Raw genomic sequence first — 20,870 nt, 5'->3', positions numbered from 1 at the left:
AACCTATTTCATCTTTAAACAGTCATTGGCTAAAGAGTCTTCTGTGAATTAAACCTAGTCTATTATGAGCTTTGTATGCAAACCTACATCCTTAAGAGATTAAAGATGCAATTTAAACACACATTTTAGAAGCTGAATGCTCAAATCATTATCTTAGTACATATTGTCCATTAATCTGTGTTCAATTGGAAAGCCATTTGGAATGTGGCTGTCTGCTAATTAGCAGGATTCTAGTGCTGAGCTGCTTCCTGATTAAATGTCCTTTAGAATCAATAAAACATCAGGAGGGATTGTGGTGATGTGGGATTAGCCCCATCTAGCCAAATAAAATGAGTTGTGCTCCCTTTTTAAACTACCATGTTGCAAGAGCTGACAAGAGGGGCAATTTTGCTAACCCTGAAACAAAAAAATGTTGTTGCTGCTGTTGCTTCTTAAATAAAAATGTTAAGCTCTGATATTTCATTTTCATTTTCCCATTTTCCTCACAATTAGCAGACACATTGGTGAATGACTGCCAGGATAAGGCGATTGTAAGGAAGACTTGATTATGATTTCTAATCTCCTCTCTGGATCACCCTTACATAAAACGAGCTTAGGTTGTGTTGGATGGAAATTATATCCCTCTTCTTGGCCAGAAAGATGGAAGTCAGAATTCACATTTAATGTTTCTATGTGACTTTTTAATAAATGGTAATTAAGGAGGGCAGAGCAAGAACAGGAGGCAATCTAATACTCTAAAATTATATTGGCAAAATTAAATGCTTCAAACCAGTTTAGAATGCACGTGCATAAGCCAAATTGTGTTGGTGGAGAAGATAAATAATGAAGCTGCTATGGGGGCTTTCTAAATAGCGAGTAGAGCAATTGACATAGCCACAAGTAGGACTTACTATACACATCTGGACCATTATTGAAAACAGAGTTAGGTTGGAAAGGACATTTTGCTAATCCTGGGAACAAGCAGAGGATTTTATGAGATAAAGGAATCATGAGGTATCTTATTCTGAAATTGCTGGTTAAAGAGAAAAGGAAAAATGTTACACAAAGAACTATTAGAGATATGCTATTTTCTGTCCATTGGCTCAGTGTTAGACAGCAAACCCAGCTTACCATTGGACATTCTAATGATGATGACAATGCAAATAAAGTTGGTAAGTTTATATAGAACATTTGTAGAATTTAAACATTCCAAGCAAATATCAAGCATTCTATTAAATATTAACATTTCAAATTCCCACAGCCACTATTCTATTTTTCAAATGAGGAAATGGAGATATTGAGAGCTCAAACCCTATATGTCCCTGATAGATAAATTCATCAGGAAGACTGAGTTGATGCAGATTCCCCAGTTCTTGTCTTAGGCCATAAGGACCATACTGTAGCCACTTTCCTGCAAGTCCTACATTTATGAGAAGCTTGTGTGTGGCTGGATAAACAGGGTGCTGGAGTTCATCTTTGGCTTTGGTACTGGACACAGTTTGGAATGTGAAGAGTCAGTCTAGAAGAATTTCCCTTTCATGGCACCTAAACCTTGAATTTCCATCCCAGGATCTGTGGTTCTTTTTCATGGCAGCCTATTGTAATCTATGTGTGCTTCAATAACACAGCCTCATGAGCCACAGATACCATTTTCTCACATTCTGGAGACTGGAAATCCAGTTTTCTCACTGGAACCTCACATGATAGAAAGGATAAAGGGTCTGTTACAAGAAAATTAGTTTAGTTCCTGAGGATTTTGCTCCATGACCTAACCCTTTCAAAGGTTCTACCCACTAATATATCATGCATGAAGATTTCAATCAAGGGAGACATGAATACGTGAGGAAACTTTTGCACCTTGCTCACTAGATATCTCCTCTGACAGGCATATTTCGCCCCCTTCAATTAGAGTTAAGAATTCCAGGATTCTGAGGGGAATATTGAACATCTCAAATCTAGATATACCATTTCTACCTGGCAGTTTGGACAGAATTGGCTCCTCTGTTCCCTCCTGGCTAAGTGTAGTCAGATCCGCAGTAGTTAACCTGATGAGTAATGAGAAACAGAAGCAGCCCAGTAATACTGGAAGTATAAACCTTGCAAATCTAGCTTACCACTAGCTTACCACACCCTGGTGCTAAGATCAAAGTGAACAGATTGGGGGTTGAAGAAAAGGTGGACATCTTTTTGAATATATGACTCTTTCCGAGAAACATGCTTCCTAAAGCTAGCTCCATTGAGATTAAAAGGGTGTTCTATAAAATAGCCCATGTTTTGATTTTATTTATTTATTTATTTATTTATTTTTTGCAGTGTTGAGGGTTACTTTCTTTCTAAGTATCAAAGGCTATTATATAAAAAGGCATCTGCTTTGCAGCCCCTAAATAACTGGGAAAGAAATAAGACAAAACCCACTGAAGTTACTAAAATGTGTAGGCACTCCATTGATGTGTCAGAATCAAAAATGAATTGTCACCAGTGAAAATCTAGTGGAATGTGGGAGAATCAGCAAGCGTCCTGCCCAAGGCTTTCTAAGAAGCTCACCAGGCATTGCTGCCTTCCTCTTAGTTGAGAGACCACAGACAAGTCTTCCACCACTGAAAACATGAAGTGGTATTGCTGACAGTGCTATCCCCCCATCCTACCAGAGGACAGATGTGTGGATGGTTTCCCACATACCATGTATCTGTACCTATTCAGAGAGCACATTTCTGAAACAATAGAGTAAAGAGTTGGGCTGAGCAAGGTTGAAGGTGGAAAGCCTGAGTTTAGTGTTTGCATCTGGCAGTGCCATCCCTGAAAGTTATGTTGTGTCAATTAGCACAGAGACAGATGGTAGTTGTACGCACTAAGGAGAGTGTGGATTATGACATAGGATACCAGTATCTTGCACGCAGCAAGTATGGTGAGGGTATCCCATGTGCAACTTTGAAAGAAGAATCTGAGATGCCAAGAATCCACAGGAGTTGTCATCTGCCCCATGTCTCTGGGCCTACGGGAATAGTGAGCAGGACCATGAAAACTGGAAAAGTGTGTATGTTTGCTTACTCTATGTGTGGACAAACTCTCATTTGTCAGTGAATAAAAAAACATATACACCTATAAAGCCTGTTTTAAAAGAGTACTATTAACCTAAAATTTAAAACTCTAAAATAAGCACCATAGAATATGGGAAAGGAAGTATAATCCTATGGGCTCCAAGTTTCAATAACACTTTGAACATATTTCTGCTCTAAAAACTAAAAAATTTTGATAAATTTTTGTGGTTCTTTCAAAGATGCCAAAGCTATGTGTCCTGTTGATATGAATTAGAAAGTAATAAAGAGATAAGTATAGTGAGACAAACCAATGATAAAAGCGAAGTTTAAAAAGCACTGAAGGTGATTGGGTAAAATCACGAAAAATTTGGGAAGTATGGGTGATTTCAAGGAACCCTCAACTTTTCAAGGAAAATTGAAGTCACTGGGAATCAATAAAAATAAGTAAATAAACAAAAGGAACACAGGAGAAAAATCTAATGTGTTATTTCAAACTTAAGGGACTTCTTCAGAATCTTCCCAAAAGTAACTAGGTGAGAAAGATAGAGAATATTAGAGGTAAGACTAGAATAGAGACTCAACCTAAAGTGAGTTGGCATCAATGGAAATACAAAATACAGAAATAAAATAAAACCCAAAGTCCTCACTATAGTAACCCATTGTTTTCTTCATATAACAAAAGACTCTGAAGCTCTCTGCTGTATCTTTAAAATGTATTTTAAAATGTATTTAGCAGAAAGCATCGGAGACTTCATCAGCCTGGCCTCTAATGAGATCCTCTATGCCCGAGTCACAACCTGATAGATGGCATTATGGCAGAAATACATGCAAAAGGAGAGATTGTGTGGCAGGAATGAAAGCCATTGAGTTGGAAGAACATTGTTCTTTGCTATTTTGCAACAACTAATTGTAAGGCAACTTACCAGAATCCTTTGAGAACTACATTATTCTTTCTCAAGGGTAACATTCCTGGCACCTAATAACTTTCTTTTAAACTCTGCACGTTGTTCAGATTTTACCACCTCAATATTGTCATACGGCAAAACAAAGGTATTAGGTGACCCACACAAGCCATACCCAAAGGATAACACTGACTAAAGAAACTTTACAGAGCTTGTAAGAAAGAGCCCTGTGTATTCAAATTGAAAGAACGCTCTATGACCTAAGCTAAATTTAGAAAAAAATATACTCATGTGTTTGTGGATTACAATGACAATTTTTATTATAAAGACAAAAAAAAATTGTCAAAGTTATTTACTGAAAAATAAAATAAAGGGAAAAATTAGTTGTTAAGGTATAAAAATCAGACTAACCTCTGGTTTCTACAATACTAAATATTAGTAAGCACTGAAAAGATGCCCATAATTTCAAAGTGGAAAACATAGATGTGAAACCAAGTTGAATGACCTAACCCCTTGTGAATCTGAAGTCAATTGAAAAGGGTGTATTATTGACTGATTCTGTTAACCTGTGTCTCAGGGTAGTAGTTTACATGTCTTACATAATGCTTGTCTCCTTGAGAGGAAATGATGAAGAAAAGGTACCAAGAACATTCTCTGAAATCTATGTTAGGTTGAAAATACAGATGAATTTGGAACTTGTTGGTGTTTCAGAGTGTCATATCGCACATGCTGGTCTGTCAATTGCTATGTATCTGAAGAACACCTTGAACTCCTGATGATTTGTCCCTACCTCCCAAGTTTTGTCATCACAAGTACCCAACACTATGCTCCCTAGAAACTAAAGTCAGGATTCCATGCCTGCTAAGCAAACACTATACCCGCTTAGCTACACCCACAGCCTGGAATTGGAATGTGAAACCAAGTCTTCCTTGTTCTAGAATCAGGGTCACAGTCTTTGTCCCATAGCTGGACGGTGAAAACTTGGCACATACTTTTGTTTGCAGTTACTAGTACATTATTACAGTGGGGCCTATTCTTACATTTGCATTGAATGGATCTTTGAAGGTCTAAAAATGTAAGAGATATAGAAATGGGAAATATTTAGTAAATTAAACTTCAATGTATTGATCACACATGTCCTATATGAATTTTTGCTTGTTTGTTTGTTTGTGTTTCAAGACAGGATTTTTCTGTATTGCTTTGGAGCCTGTCCTGGAACTAGCTCTGCAGACCAGGCTGACCTCAAACTCACAGAGATCTGCCTGTCTCTGTCTCACGAGTGCTGAGATTAAATGTGTGTGCCACCAATCCCCAGCTTCTATATGATGTTTTATTTTAGACAATGCTCAAGTTGGATACTTAGGATTATTTGCCACATTTTCCTCCCTTTACTGTCAGGGTATAATAAAGGAAAAGTGTAAGGAGTACAGGTTTTTCCTCCCGCCGCTGTCTTGTCCCGCCGCCGCCACGCCAGCCCCAAATAACGCACAGAGACTCTGTATTTGATATTATGCTGTTGGCCAGGTGTTAGTTTCTTATCGGCTAGCTCTGTCTTAATTATTAACCCATTTCTATGTATTTCCACATGGTCTTACCAAGAGTGGAGGAATGGCGGTTCTGTTCTCTCCAGGCTCTCCATCCTGACTCTCCTTACTACTTCCTATTTCCTCCTTGTCTCGTAGTCCCTCCTATCTAGCTTTTCTATTGGCCAACAGTGCTTTATTCATTAAACCAGTATGAGAAACATATACATAATGGCATCTCCCATCATCTCCTCTTTTCTGTCTAAATAAAAGGGTTTCAACCTTAACATAGTAAAATATATCACATAACAGTTATCAAATAAGAATCACAGTTAACACTATTTAGTCCATTAACATTTAGCAAGATTTAAGAAAGTATTTCATCATCTATTTTATCTTTGTGAGTCTAAAGTCCTATATGTAACTTTAACTAAGGAAAACTATAACCATAACTATTTGTCTTCAAGTCCTTTAAAGACCATAGAAGGATAATATAAACTCTAGAAATGATAGAGACAACTCATTGTCTGGTCACCCGAAGTTTTTTTGTAATCTTCCATCTTTAGCCCATAGGCCATAGTGTGTCTAGCAGACTCTTTAGCAAAGCAGGAAACTTTAAATTGTCTTTTTGTATTGGCAGTTTATCAGTCACTTTTTTCTGTGTCCTGTAGACTGTCTGGCAGACTCTTTCATGAAGTAGGAACTCTATATCTAAAGAAAAGACTTTGGTGCAGGGAATTGGGTGCCCAAGATTTACAGTAAGAGGACATAGGCCACCAGTCTCAGACTGTAAATGGATAGAAGTTTTGTTGCTAGCTCACACATCAGAAGACCAACCGAGATGGAGAGGAAGTTGGCAAAACTGTGTCTTAGGTTTTCTCATATAATTTTATTCTCTTCAATTAGAAATGATGTGTTAACTATGAAACCAGTTTGTTTTGTTTATACATCATAAACCTTTTCCTATACACGGGTCACATGTCAGAATCATTCTTTGATCAGCATGTGTATTCTGACAGGAGATTTGAACATGTGGCCTCCAGAGGTACGTGAAGAAAGAGATAAGGCATGATGTGAAATAACGCAACCAGAAAGCCAGATGACTGTATCAGAGGCCTAGGATGGTAAAGAAAAGCTGGAGGAAAGGAAGCTCTCATGGTGTAATAATAATACAAGCATCAGGTATTAGCTATGATCTGGAAACAGATTGCAGTGGATTTATATTTTAATTTTCTTTATTGCTTCTAATTTTAGATACTGTTAGATATACCTAAAGTAATTTCTGTTTCCTGCACCCCTTTCAGCATTGTTGCCAAGCAGTAAAACTCAGCTTTGCTGTGCATGCTTCCAAGGTAATGGGAGCATTACAACTCATCACTTAGACCCTATCTCTTTTTCTTACACAGGTGGCAGAATTTTGTTAAGTGGCTCAGCAGGGCTTCTTCTGATTTGTTGGGTGATTTGCCTGTAGGTAAGTATTGTTCTTTCTTGTCCTTCAGCAAACCTAGTTGGGTTTTTATCTCATTCTTCCAAAAATTATTCAATGAAGAAAATATAAAACTATTCTTTTAGGTTAATTATATGATTGAAGGTGTAATTCTTCAAGCTCCATATTTAACTTTCTGTGGTAACCCTTTGGTATGAATCTAGCACATTTTACCAGAAAGTTGGTATTATTTGACTTAAATATCAGATGGAATTTCTTCAATCTAGCAATCCTTAATGTTAGCATCTATTTGACTTCTAAATTACCAAATATCATATATAAATATAGATATCAGATAGACATATATGTATATATGTGTGTATATGTATCTTTTTATATATGCAGCAACTTTTATAAATGTCCTAAAATTAGAAGCAAGGAAAAGATCCTTGAGGGATCATTTAACTAAACTCTAGTACAACTGGCTGATTAAGTTGTGCAGTTTTAAAACAACACAACTGGGCTGCTACACAATGCTTTCCATGACATTTTATTAAGTGAGATTTTAAAGATGAATATGGCAAAATATTTAGCAATTAGCAAGTTTAAATATGACAGGTGAAAATACATGCATTTATATTAATCTGTTGCTATGATTTCTCTACTTAAACATCCCCTGAGTACTGTGAATCACAGTGCAAGGCACCCAGTGTGTATGGTGGGGTGTGCTTCAGGATGAATATATCAGTCTATATCCAAGTAAGTGGGGGAAGCATGTAAATAGGTACAGGGCATTAGTAATGTAAGAATTAGAGGCTGAAAAAGTTGAAAAAAAGTATGAAGAAAGCATTTATGATCCTGACCTCTATAAAAAATTCTTACATTCTTGAGACTTAAAAGTAGAAAAGATTTAAAAAAGGAGTGAAGGGTTAAAACAGTAGAAAAGGTTTCAGTTATAGTTCTGAAGAGTGTAAATATTAAATATAAGTATCATAATACCTCTGTAGTCTCTAGGGAAGGGTCTCTGGTTTCCCCTTCCAGCTTCTAGTAGGCCTAAGCCTCCCTTAGCCTGTTACATATGACCCTGTTGTCTGGCCACATCTTCCTTTGCCTTCTTCTGTTTCTTCTGTGTCTCTATATCCAAAGACCTCTTCCTTGCTCTAATAAAGATCTAATTTTTATCAACCTGATTATATCTATAAATACCTTTTCCAGATAAGACAAATTCATAGGCACCAGTGCATAAGGGGTGAAGATATAAATGGGGAAGAGAGATACAATTAAATATTTTGCTTTGATGAAGTCCAGACTTTAGTGACTAAGAAATGTTTCCAAACCTTTGGGCTGGAGAAAGCATACTACAGGTTGGCATACTACATCAGACATCTAGAAGGCAGTATTACACACCTGTTCCAGGGTCTCTAAGGAAAAATCGTTGATCTAGAGAAAGCATTCCCTAGGACATACTGTGAAACTAGGTCTTAAGCGCCACATATTTTTGGAAGTGAATGTGCTTGTGTTAAACAGAATACCATGCTATAATGATGAGACCACAAAATGGGTGTCATATGCCCATGGGGTTTCAAATTACTCCTGTTGAGAATGATGGACAACATAATAGCTGAGCTCTTCCTCAGCACTAGATAGATGCTCGCAGCATTCTCACAGGTCACCACTCTGACCAGATTTCCTTAACTATTAAGGTCACAGTCCATTTGTGTTGGTGCACATCCAAACAGCCTCAGTTTCATTATGGCTTTTGTAGGCCCTGTCTCAAAATAGTCACATCCCCAAGCTATCTGGCATTAGAGTACCACTACACAAATGCTATAGAAACACAACCATCCTTTATTATATGGCACAGATGAAGCACTGATTTATAGCTGAGTAATACCTTAGATTCGAATATTTCTTAATGCACTCTGACTTATTTTATCATCTTTAAGATGGATATCTAGAAAGAGTGAGAATAAGAGAGTGCATGTGCCAGGGAGATAGTTTCTATTAGGTGTGTAAAGTGACTTAATCTGACAAACCAAAGAGATTATTAGCCACTGTAGAGCAGCCAGGTGGACAGGATAGTATTGCCATTGTTGCATTGTATTATGGACTCATGCTTACTGAACATTAATGTGATGGACCTTTTCTATTTCTAGATCATTGGATCTGTGATGAAGTTTGATGTCTAGCCTAGAACTGAAAAAGATGGTAGTTAAGATATTGTTAGAGGCTTAGATTGACTAAAACAAGCTTGGAGTTGGAACTGGATATCAACCCTACCTAACCATGGCCTGATGGTTTGGTAGTTGAGTGGTGCTACAAAGCAAAATGTAGTTTCTATCTCCAAAAGGGGGAAGAGAGGTAAGAATCTCCAGGCAATGAGTGAGGGCTTGAAGCTAAACAGATGAAAGTTAGCATCAACGCTAAGACTCAGCCAGGAGAAATTTTAACTCTTAGTGTTTCTCCTCCATTTGTCTTGTGTTACACGAACTCTCTCCTTGAAGCCATTGTTGAATACAATGAGCACTGCTGCCAAGGCTTTTGTCTTCTATGTAATTTTCCAAGTGCCTTTTCCCCCAGGTATTTACATGAATTGCACCTTTGCTTTTTGTCTACTAATTAGTTTACTTAATTGTGACTTCTTAGGAGGCCTTGGGTATATTCTCTAGTGACTCCCATGGTTCTTACCTGTGAATTTGGGTCTAGCCATGTTATGATTTGTATCAGGACTTGTGTGTCTGATTCCTGGAATGCACACTGCATGAGAAGAAACCTTGTCTTGTTCACTGTTGTTGAGTCCTTCCCAAGACAATGCCAGCTTCTGATAATCACTTGACTAGTGGGTCCACCATGAAAGATAAATGAGTCAGAAGCAGACTTAAAAAGACCTCTGGTGTTAGCAGACAACTTAAAATTACATTTCTTAGTTCATCTGTCAAACAGAGATAATTTACACCATGCAGAATTATTCTTTAGATTATGTGGGAAATGCCTGCCATTGATAAACATTTGATAAATGTTACTTTGCTCATTGCACAAGCTTCATTCATTAAAACCCATAAATCCAGAAGCTTTTACTTCAGTCAAATGCCCTCAATTTTGTTCCATTTTAGAATCACATAGAGAATACTTTGTAAAACTATTGTACAGTAGGCTTACAAATCCTGCTCCTGCTCACTCTTGGAAACTTGTAGAAGCCAGTGGTGTTTATCTCCTCCAGTGCAAACCTTCCACTGGCTGACTAGACAGATGGTTCTCATTTACCCTTCCTGCTGTGTTAGAGAGAAGAAGAAAAAGAGATCTCTAGTACAGGTAGTTCAAACAATATTTACATGTGCAAGTGATTACCTTTGTATATGCCATCAGATATGACAAAGGAAAAGGTAAACATAGAAGAAACCAAGTAGACTTTTCATATATTCTCAGAAAACCCGAAAAGGCTCAAACATCAAAAAAGAAAAGCTAGACAAAGTCTAGGTTCTAGGTTTTATTCTAAAAAGTGCCATGCATTAACTGGTGCCCAGGAAAATGCTTGGCATGTTGTCTGGTAAATCCTTTCCTGTGGGGCAATGAGGTTTACCTAAAGTTAAACATCTTCCCTTGTTGAGTATTTTACATACAGGATTTTAGCCTCACAGGAAATGCAAGTTCCTGGAATTTCACAAATGAAGGAAATGGTCCAAACTTCACAATTGGCAGAAGAAAAATACCAGGTTTAGTGTTTAGAACTGTCTTACTGTAAGTCAATATTCCTGCCTGTATGCCATACACAGGTGCTAGAGTCCCTTTATCTGTCCATCTCTGCTTCATACAGAGTAAGCTGGACATTTCCTCTTATAGTAAAGAGCAAATTCTTTGCTTTCACAAATGTGGTACAGTCAGTAGAGCTCAGTGTATGATTTCATGGGTTCCCATGGTCACTTAAATTCTCAACAGTTTAATTTAGATTTGCCTCAAAGGGACTACTATCACAATCTTCAATGAGCAACTCTAAAAAAAAAAATGTATGGCTTATAGTTGAGAGGCTCAGAGACTATTATCATCATGGTGGGACATGGCAGCATGCAGATAGGCAGACATGGTGCTTGAGAAGGAGCTAAGAGTTCTGTTTTTTTTTCTTTTTTATTTTTTCTTTCTTTGAAGTTTACATCTTGATCTGCAGGCAACAGGAAGTGAACTGAGATTCTGTGCATGGCCTGAGTATATATGAGACCTCAAAGCCCACTCCCACAGTGACACACTTCCTCCAACAAGGCTCTACCTACTCTAACAAAGCCACTCCTAATTGTGTCACTCCCTATAAGCTTATGGGGGGGGGCAATTACATTCAAACTACCACAGCATCAGGTGAAGTTTATTATATGGCACCTGGGTATGTTATGAGAGATAAAGAAATACAGAGACAAATCTGTTAGCATTCAGGCATCTATACTGGCCTGTCCTTGTGGTTATGACAGGATATGTATGCTCTCAGCTGTAGCCACTAAGAGCACCACCTGGGCACATTCATTACACTCCCTTTTAAAATGGCCCTGCCCAACTTCCCTCTTCCCCTCTCTGCTTCTCAGCCTGTCTCTCTGTCTCCCCTCTTCCCTCCCTCTTTCCCCATTCACTTTCCCTCAGTATAAAACCCCTCCATCAAAGCTCTGTCATGTGGCATCTTTCTCTCACAGGCCACTTTTTAAAAATTACAACAATATCCCTGTTTTCAGAGGTTTGGAAAAGGAATTGGAGAGCGGAACTACACATGCAGTGGCTTTGTTTTCCAAACTTCATGTAAAAGTGCATAGTCATTCAGCTATGAGCATGCACTGAGGACTATTCTCATGCTGGGTGCTGAAGCATCAAGAAAGTATGAAATTGCATTGTTGCATTGTCTTCTCACCAACAATTTGAAGAAGAGCTGGGGAGATGGTTCAGTTGGTAAAGTGCTTGTTGTATAAACATGAGCACCTAACACCTATGTAAAAAATAAATAAATGAATAAAAGTCGGGCCCAGCAGAGCATGGCATGGCTATATCAGGGCTGGGAGTGCAGAGATAAGAAGCACTCTAAAACTTGCAGTTAGTCTAGCTAATTGGTGAGCTCTAGATTCTGTGAGATACCCTGTCTCAAAAGCATAAGATGGAGAGTAACTCAGGAAGATGCCTCTGGCCACCACACTCACATTGACTCATGTTCATAGTGCAGCAAACATACACACACAAACAAGTAAAGCCATGTGTGCTATACATATGTTAACAAATGCATAAAAAAAGAAATAGAATGAGATAGTTCATAATGATCCCAAGAAGGGAATTAAGCCTGTTGTGGAAATTTAGGAAACATTCTTCACTACTTTTTAACCAATTATTGAACACTTATTATGTTCTAGGTAATTCCATTTAAGCCTAACTGTTACCCAGTTACCCAAGGTTTCCTCCCTCTCTCATAGAGGCACAGAGAAGTGGAGTAGATAGCTCAAGTGATGGATCTGATAAAGAATTTATCAGGATTTAAAGTCAAGGCTTCTAGCCTCAGAACTGATATTATTACCCACTGAATTATATTGCCTCCTTCCAAATTTGTTTATTTTTACTCATTTTCTATTAGAAATAATGAGACCCAACTGAGAACTTACGTATGTTTGTTAGTGACCTACTTAAATTTCAGTATGTGATAGTCACAGGGATTTCGAGTCTGTAAGTTCTGCCTTGGGTTGGGGAAGACTGAGCAGAAGACTGGTTGTTCTGCATCTAAAGCAAGTTGTCTTCATCCATGAAGGCATGTCTTCATTCATGAAGGCAGCAGCCTACAGCCTGGCAATGGGAGGTGCCCAAACATCTGATGGGAAAGGGTGTGCAGCATTTGTGTCCTAAGAAACAGAGTTGCAGAAAGAGGTTGTCTGCCTCACTAAGCTGCATAGGCCTTTCTGGTTCAGGGCCTTCCATGGGTTATACCCTGGCTGATCCACACCTCTGCCTCGAGGGCACTGTTGCCATGCCTTTGTGTTTGAGAAACTATTTAATAACACTCTCTCCCCTATTTTGAAATCCACAAGGTAGAAACCTGTCCTTTTATCCACCAAGTGTCCCCATTGCTTAACACAATGCAAAACACCCAGCACAGCCAGAGTACCCTTGACTCATGTGTATGTATGTACTAAATATGTATACCAAATTCAACCAAATTTTCTCTCTTTCTCTTTTCTTGTTTAGGAAAGAATGAAAAGGAAACCCCAGAGGACTTGGTTGAAATCCTTGAGAGACCCCAAAGCAAAACTAAACATGTGGTATGCAGCTGCGCATGTAGAGCTCCTGGGAGGGCCTAGAGGACCCTGACTCCATCCTCCCACCTCTTGCTCTGCTGGAAGCCTACCCTACTTTATGGGTCCTTTATTTCCACCCTATGCCTTGGTGTAAGAATGCCTTTAGCACCTGCTTCACATAGAAAAGGGAAGCAGATTAACTCCTAGAGTATGGTTGAACTCCCATTCTCATTAGTATGTGGAGGCCTCTGACCCTTGCTCAGTGATGGGCATGCCATGTGCCCAACACAATTTTTCTTGTAGCATGTGTACAGGTGAGCTCACAAAGCTTGTGACTACCAACTGTTATCAGACTAAAGGGTCATCAGGAGACCATTTTAACATCTGAACTCCAGCTTCCAGAACCTGAGGTCAAACTTTCCACCAAGGAATCACATTTTAAAACATAACAAGTTCTCTGATTTAAAAAGAAAAGCAACAAAGAAGAAAAAGAATATCTAGCAAATGGTTAAAAAAAAATCCATCTTAATATTCTCAGCATTTAGCCAGGAGAATTGCAGAACTGAAAAGCAGCATGAATTTTTCTATTGTTGTTGTTTTGAAAGGTCCAGATTAGAATACAATTCATGTTAAAATGATGTGAGGCCCCTTCATGCAATTCACACATGGAAATATTTTAGAAAACAGTATCCATTTTGGCAAGCATCTTGCCATGCAAAAAACAATCACAAATGCTTTTCTCCTTGAGTGTTAAGTCTGTTGTGAATACGATTATAAAAAATACATTTTGCTCTTTTATTTTGCCTCCTGTTGAAGGGTTCTTTTTTGCATTTCTGTAATAATTGACTCTTCTTGAATCCTTGTATAAGCAGTCTTTATTGCCCCCTTTTTAAAAAGGAGATGAAGCAGGGGATTAATAAAACAACTTTGTTATGATACCAGAAGAATAATTCACTCATTCATTCATTCATTCATTCATTCATTCATTCATGACCTTGAGGATATATCCATAGCTATCTCTATGGCAATAGATACTTATGCAAGTACTCAGTGATAAGTGCCTGAAAAGGCAAAGAGGTAACAAAGAATAAACTCCTGCCTATCCTGGGCTGTAAGGGAAGGCAGTACAAGAAGAAGGATATGAGAATTGTTTTGCAAGTTGTATAGGAGCCCTATCATTCTAGGCATAAGCTTCCAAAAGGGCTTCTGTAACTAATGAAATAAAATTATAAAGAGATAAAAACAAAAGGCACCTCCAGTTGTGAGACTTTATGTGCCTGGAGAAAACTATGCCCATGTACAACTGAAAGGGATAAGTGGAGAATTAAGCGAAAAGAACATTAATGTCCCTTGGGCCAAGCAAGGAATTTAGAACAGAAAAGTGATATAGGGTATGTTAGTTACTTGCTCCTTTACTGAGCCTAATTTGGATTCACAGAAGTCTCTACTCTCTACTTGCCCTGTCTTTAACAGTGAGGAAGTATCCAAAGAAATTAAATAAATAAAAGAGAACACTTTTGATAAAAACATCTGTGGTTTTTCTAAAGCTTCCACCATTTCTAAAGTTGCACAAAGCTCTAAAGAAAAGCATAAGAATCATTATTTTGTTTTTCTACATGAAAATATTCTTTGTCCCAAAATGAATTTTATCAAAATGGAATTATTTTATATTCATCCTGAAAATTTACCAGTTGCCTGTCAACTGTGTCAGTGCAATTTCACACAGTGATCTAGTATTTCAAACAAAAAATTCTTCACATTCCCTGGGAGCAACCTCATCCATTTCTGTTCGCCAACTCAGAGACAAGCTTGTTACCACCGCTGTTCTGCAGGATTCTGGGGTGTTCACCACTTACACATGACAAGTTCTACATTAGGGGAAAACTGCAAAGCTTCAGATAGTTAAAGGTTAAAAGACTACAGATGGTACAAATCAGAGGTATTGTTTTATGGTTGGTTATGAACATTTTATATTGCAATGAACAGAACCAACTCTACTAGCTTAAATAACTGGAGAAAAGGAAATTTTACTGTGTTAACTATGGACAGAAGTGTAATGTGAACTAAACCAAGGAGTCAAACATGGGCAAGTTTTCTTCTTCTCTTTACTGTGAGCTTCATGATCCTTGCCCCTCTCTCCTGGACAATAGGTACACTACCTGTTTTGTATTGGATGCCCAGCCTCAACACACTCATTAAAAAAAAAGTTTCTTCCTATAGCCATGTGGACTGGATAGGCAAGAAGCTAATCAGGCCACAGACATTTACCCCTTCTACACAAGGAAGCTGTCAGGATGGATGCCTTACTTGTCACCATAGGGACTCAATTGCCTATTTCATCATAAAAGCACTTTTTTTTTCTGTAATGAGCATGAGACTAGAATATTGAACTGAGCTAAGCATCAACTCTATGCCCTGCTTACAGTTTTGAGTCTTGTGCAAAGTCTGCCCTATCTTATAAGTTTTTCCTCATTTCTGAGCTTCTGTTTCCTTTGTTAAAGTCAGAAAGAAGCTTAGGCATTCTTTAACCTCAGCCCACAGGCCAAAGGCAACATTATTATTGTGGCAGTCACTCATTCACCACAAGCCACTAAGGAGACAGTAACTTTTTCCAGAAGCACATTCCATGGAGATTCCTCTGGTGCCCTTAGAGAAGGACATCAGATCTGCCAGCCAGGTCCTAAGTTCTATGCCTATTTCAAAGAAGAAAACTGGACAAAAAGTAATGATGTCATCTTTCCCAAAGAGAGAAAACTCACCATGGTCGCGCTCAGCGAAAACTTGGCAGTTAGAGCCTTGTGCTGCCCAATATGTGAGACGATTCCTTGTTTACCAAAGGCAGACCTTGCAATAAATCTTTCTACTTGTGTGGCCTCATCTTTGGCCAAGAGTCTGGAGAAGTTCTTAGTGGTGAATGTGTGCCAGTGAGATGCTTATGTTGTTTTGGTAGAAAACTCCAGAAGGGAATCTGTGGCCAGAAAAACATAACGCTATGACTTCAGACCCACAAGATCCTGTGAAGTCCTTTAAGAATAGGCCAGCCTCCCTGCCTGTTTTGAGTCCAGCCATGGAAAAGGAGGCTGAACAACCTGAGCTGTGGATAGACAGGTTCAGGAAGCTGGAGAGCGCCCTCTACACTTGTGACCTGAGCAACACAGGTAAAGTACAAATTCCAAAACCCACTAGCCTCTCTGTGTTCTAGCCTACACATGAATGTCTGGCTTGTTTTCATTTCATAATTAAATTGTACTGTTTATCTAGAAAACAGGTGCCTGGCACAATAAGAAAACACAAAGATAAGTCAAAGGATTCCACACGAGGTGACTGAAAATGGAATTGTCTTTCTTACTCCCCCCCCCAAACTCTTTCACCAGTCTGACAAATGCTTCAATTGTGAAATTCCCCTAACACTCTTCTGCTTCCAAGACAAACTCCAAACTACTTAGCAAGTCAAAATCTGGTGCCTATCAACCTGAGCTGTCTTTTCTACCATCTTCTATTTTTTTTTTTTTTTTAGCATTCCTCACACAGTCGTAATAGGTCGTTGCCTTTGCTCAGGCATGCCTTAGTTTCCCATTTGTCTGGGTCTTCTCTCTGCCTGCTCTGCTCCACATTATTACTGATGCAGGAATCCAGTCACTGTTCTCTGGGGCTTAAAATGGATCTAGGTCAGACTTCATCTGGCTTTGCCAGCTTCTTCAATAGCTTCTACCATATTTGATATCATGTATTTTTTACTTGAAAGTTCATTGCCTTCTCACTAGTATACTGTATTTTTCTACTGCTTAAAACTAACATAATTTTTAACAGATTTTTTTAATTTGGAGAAAATGAATGATTTCATGTGTGTAAGTAACTAAATTCAACATGCAAGGCTACACGTGTTCTTAGATTGTGCCATGTGGGCTTTCAGAGACAGGAGAATCCTTTTGTGGGATCAGCTAGGGTTTTATTAATGTTAAAATTATCACTAAAGGATGAGTACAAGCATGTCCTGTAGAAGCACTCATATGAAAATGGTGATATCTTCATTTCCTTTGTGTTCAGTCTTTCTGCTTTGACTTTCCAATACAATTTTAGACCTCATGAAATACAATAGCATAATATGACAATATTTTAATAATTATATGAAAAGAAAGAATAAAAAGGAATTTAGAAAGAACTAAAAACTTTACATACAATATTAAGCTAGCTGAATAGTGAAATACTCATTAAAGCTGTGTTAATGGTCCCAGAACTATATTAGTGGCTAGACCAGGAAGAAAACCAGAAAGAATGAGGCATGGTCTCTGGCCTCAAAGGACAGACTTTTAGGTAAGGGGCAGATACTTACAGTAGTTAACAGCATTAAAAAGGAAAGGTAAATAGATAATACATAACAACCTTTATGATTTAAGGAAGAATTAGGAATTAAGTTGTCCAAAGGAAAGACATGAGATTCTCAGTTACTATTAAATAGGTGGGTTGGAGGAAGGTGTTGGGGGGAGAGGGGAAACTGTGGTTGGCATGTGAAATGAATAAAAAAAAATTAAATTAAAAAATACTTCCTAAATAAATAAATGTGGTAAGGAGTTCTAATATACTATGTCTTTCAAATAATCTGAAAAGAAGGAATTCTGGATGATTTCCTAATAAAATGTTATAAATATTTGAAATAAATATGCCAATGCCGATTAAGTTATATAAAGTTGATTTTTAGCAGAACATCACATGATGCTACATAAATATATATCAATTGAAATTGCTAATATAAAAAGGAAAAAGACAAGATATGAAAGGAAACCTAGCATATAGTGTGAGTTGAAGTACCAGAGACAGTACTGGAGAGACAGAGCTGGACCTGAAACTTGATTCAAGGTGATATTAACAAGTTATTCTACGTTGAAACCATCTTCTGCAAATGTTAGGAGTTCCACTGACTCATGACACAGAAAAGAATGAACAAGACAGACCTGGAAGTTTACAGTAGGTCATTAGATGCATAGTAAAGTTGAGACTCTACTGGAAGCGAGGAGGATGCTTCCTCCTTTAATAGAATCCATCAAAAGTTCAACCAAAGAAGGTCATCAGGAAAGCTGAGATGTATCGTTTATAGAAGATTTCTCTGGAGCAGATTGGAGATTAAAAGGTTATTGAAGTAACCCTGGACCTAGTAATACACTTGGTGAAAAGAAAAGGCATTCCTAAATAAAACATCAAGTCATGATAATGGATGCTAGATCCTAAACTTAGTTGCTAAGAAACTCCCCAAAGATTTGGACCTTTCTCATAGGAATGAAATGGTCTAAGGGAAAAATGTAGTTTTGTTGACTTTAGGGACAGATTCTGATGGCTTTGCAATGCCTTTTTCATGCCCCCTTCACTGTTTATGCCTGTTTTCTCCGTTTCTATGAAGTTTGCTAGTTGCTCAACAGCCAAAGAATGCATCCGCCAGATCTGGGAACATCTACAACTGTCTTTAATGGGAAAGAGGATTAACTAAGGTCACGCTGTTGGTTCATTAGCCATTTTCATAGACCATGAAGGCCTTTTCTAGATGTAGAGCTGACAACACCTGCTCTGCCCACAGATGACTCACTTTGTTTATTATGTGCAAGGAGCTAAGTAGGCCAGTGCATTCCCTATCCAGAATCCAGGCAGACCATCCATCATAGAATCAGTGTTTCTGGGAACCTAGTGAGCTTATTCTCTAATGGGGCTTGTGAAGAAAATAGCCTTGAAGAGAAGGACCAAGGAACAACAAGTATTCTAAAGAAAGAATAAATGGTATACTAAGAATTCACTCAGTGAACCAAAGTCTAAATAGAAAATAAAAAGCCAAGGGGGCAAAATGCCTTAAAGGACATTCTTTCCATGGGCCTGGATATTTCATGCTTTTCATCTCTAAATTTTCATATTGGCCAGAAGCTGAAGGGGTAGTGCCCTTCTTTGCAGAGGAATAACTCAAGCTCAAAGTGATAACATAGTGGTCAATAGGAATTTAATCCATAGTTCAAACATAGGTGGTCTTGATGTCTCCCTACAGCTAATACCCAAGACATATGAGAAGGAGAATGACATTTTTCCCAGACTCCATCAGTTAATTCTACCCATTATTAAGACTGCTCAGAACCACCTGCCTAAAAATAATGCCTCCCACAATGAAGTGGCTCTTCCTACATCAATGAACCATCCAGAAAATTCCAAAGACATGCCCATGGGCTAACTTGATCTAGTTAATTCCTAAGAGTCTTCCAAGATGATCCTAGATCGTGTCAAGATGAAAGTTAAAACTAACCAGGACACAAGGGTTGCATCTTTAACCTTTAACAACATTGGAAAGCTTTTCTGGAGGGCAGATTTCAGAATTCAAAGAACACAAGTAACAGATAATACAACCCACATTTAAACTTTTACCTTCATTTCATGTGATATAGTAGTTAATTTTGAACACTCTCAAGCAAGTGATTGAACAAAAATATTCATTATTGTATTTATTGTTCTACTTTGGTTAATTTTTTCCCATAACTTATCTTCCTCGTGGCTTGGAGAACTTCCATTGGCAACAGAAGTATTTCTCTGTGTTCTAAGAGCAGCACCTAACACATTTAAGCTTCCAATTAAGGCTTATGAACCAGTTAGTGATCATTAACAACACTGTGATCCAACACGTACAGTCCTCTCTGCAACTATCACCACCCAGCCTTCATGCAGAAAGCATGCTGACATTGTTATCATTGAGGCATATGACATATGGGTCGCAGGATGCTTGCTGCCCCTCCACATTTCTATCACACAGGTTAGCTGGAGAAAGTCACAGGAAATGTGTGTCAGGACAGAGCAGTTTAACACCTACATATTTTGGAACATCCATAGGTCCTTTGATAAGAAAAAAGAATATTTGGGAACATTTTAACACACACTCCACTTCTTTGAAAAGTGGCGCTTAAATGTCTGGATATAAAGAATAAGGTTAAATTTTTTAGAACATATGTGTGGTGTTACTGGATCCATCTGCTCTAATCTACCCCAAAGTCACTTCCTAAGAGCTATAAGCAGTACCAAGACTCTAAACCAAGTGGATTTTAAGAAATTTGAAGTCCTAAAACATTAATTAGCTTTTAGCATCTACCCACAACTTGTTCAAGCTAACATGTATCTTTGCTCAATTCTCCAAAAAAAGAAAAAAAACTTGATTTACCAATGTCATTATGTCATTACAGGAGTTCTGGAGAAGGAGAGAGCCAGACGCCTCATCCACAACTACAATCTCATATACAACCTGTCCTTGAGTCCTCAGAGAATTGACCAGGCCTTGAAGAGATTCCGTTCTGGAGAAAATGTTATCTTGGAGCCAGCACTGCGGTACCTAAAGGAACTGTGAGGTCAAACATACACTGTGAGAGCACATGCTTCTTTCCTCTCCCCTTTACCTGGATTTGAGCTTCTCCTCAGTCTGAGTGCTGGGGTAGAGGCTTTGTTTAAGCTGAGACAGATGTATCTGTTCTAGATACTTTTAACTTGGACTTAGCTATGATGAAGAGCTGTTCAGGTTTCTCTTCTAATGTAACAAGAGTCCAATACTTAAAGCTCCTGTTCTTATAGTGTTTATTATCCATGTGCTTGGTATTTTTTCTACATTGTTGTTTTTGTAGACAACATGAGTTAATGTGTCAAAAAGCATACAGAATGCATGATGCAGAGTATACCTAAATAGGAGTTTCCATTGGCTTTGGCTTTGAAATAGGGTCTAAATATATAGTCCAGAATGGCCT

General features: G+C 38.2%; 1 protein-coding gene across 1 annotated transcript in view; it reads left to right on the top strand.

The window, feature by feature from the left end:
* CUNH1orf87 (chromosome unknown C1orf87 homolog) overlaps positions 1–20,479 on the top strand; it is a 68,677-nt gene extending 48,198 nt beyond the window's left edge. Inside the window, exons 8-11 of the mRNA XM_051188004.1 lie at positions 6,849–6,913; positions 13,067–13,140; positions 16,067–16,274; positions 20,319–20,479. Coding sequence (XP_051043961.1) covers positions 6,849–6,913; positions 13,067–13,140; positions 16,067–16,274; positions 20,319–20,479 — 508 coding nt within the window. The remainder of the gene's footprint in view (positions 1–6,848; positions 6,914–13,066; positions 13,141–16,066; positions 16,275–20,318) is intronic.
* The last annotated feature ends 391 nt before the right edge of the window (positions 20,480–20,870 follow it).

Source organism: Phodopus roborovskii, unplaced genomic scaffold (genome assembly GCF_943737965.1).
Source record: "Phodopus roborovskii unplaced genomic scaffold, PHOROB, whole genome shotgun sequence".
Classification (NCBI taxonomy): Eukaryota; Metazoa; Chordata; class Mammalia; order Rodentia; family Cricetidae; genus Phodopus; species Phodopus roborovskii.
This window is presented reverse-complemented; position numbering and strand designations above follow the sequence as displayed.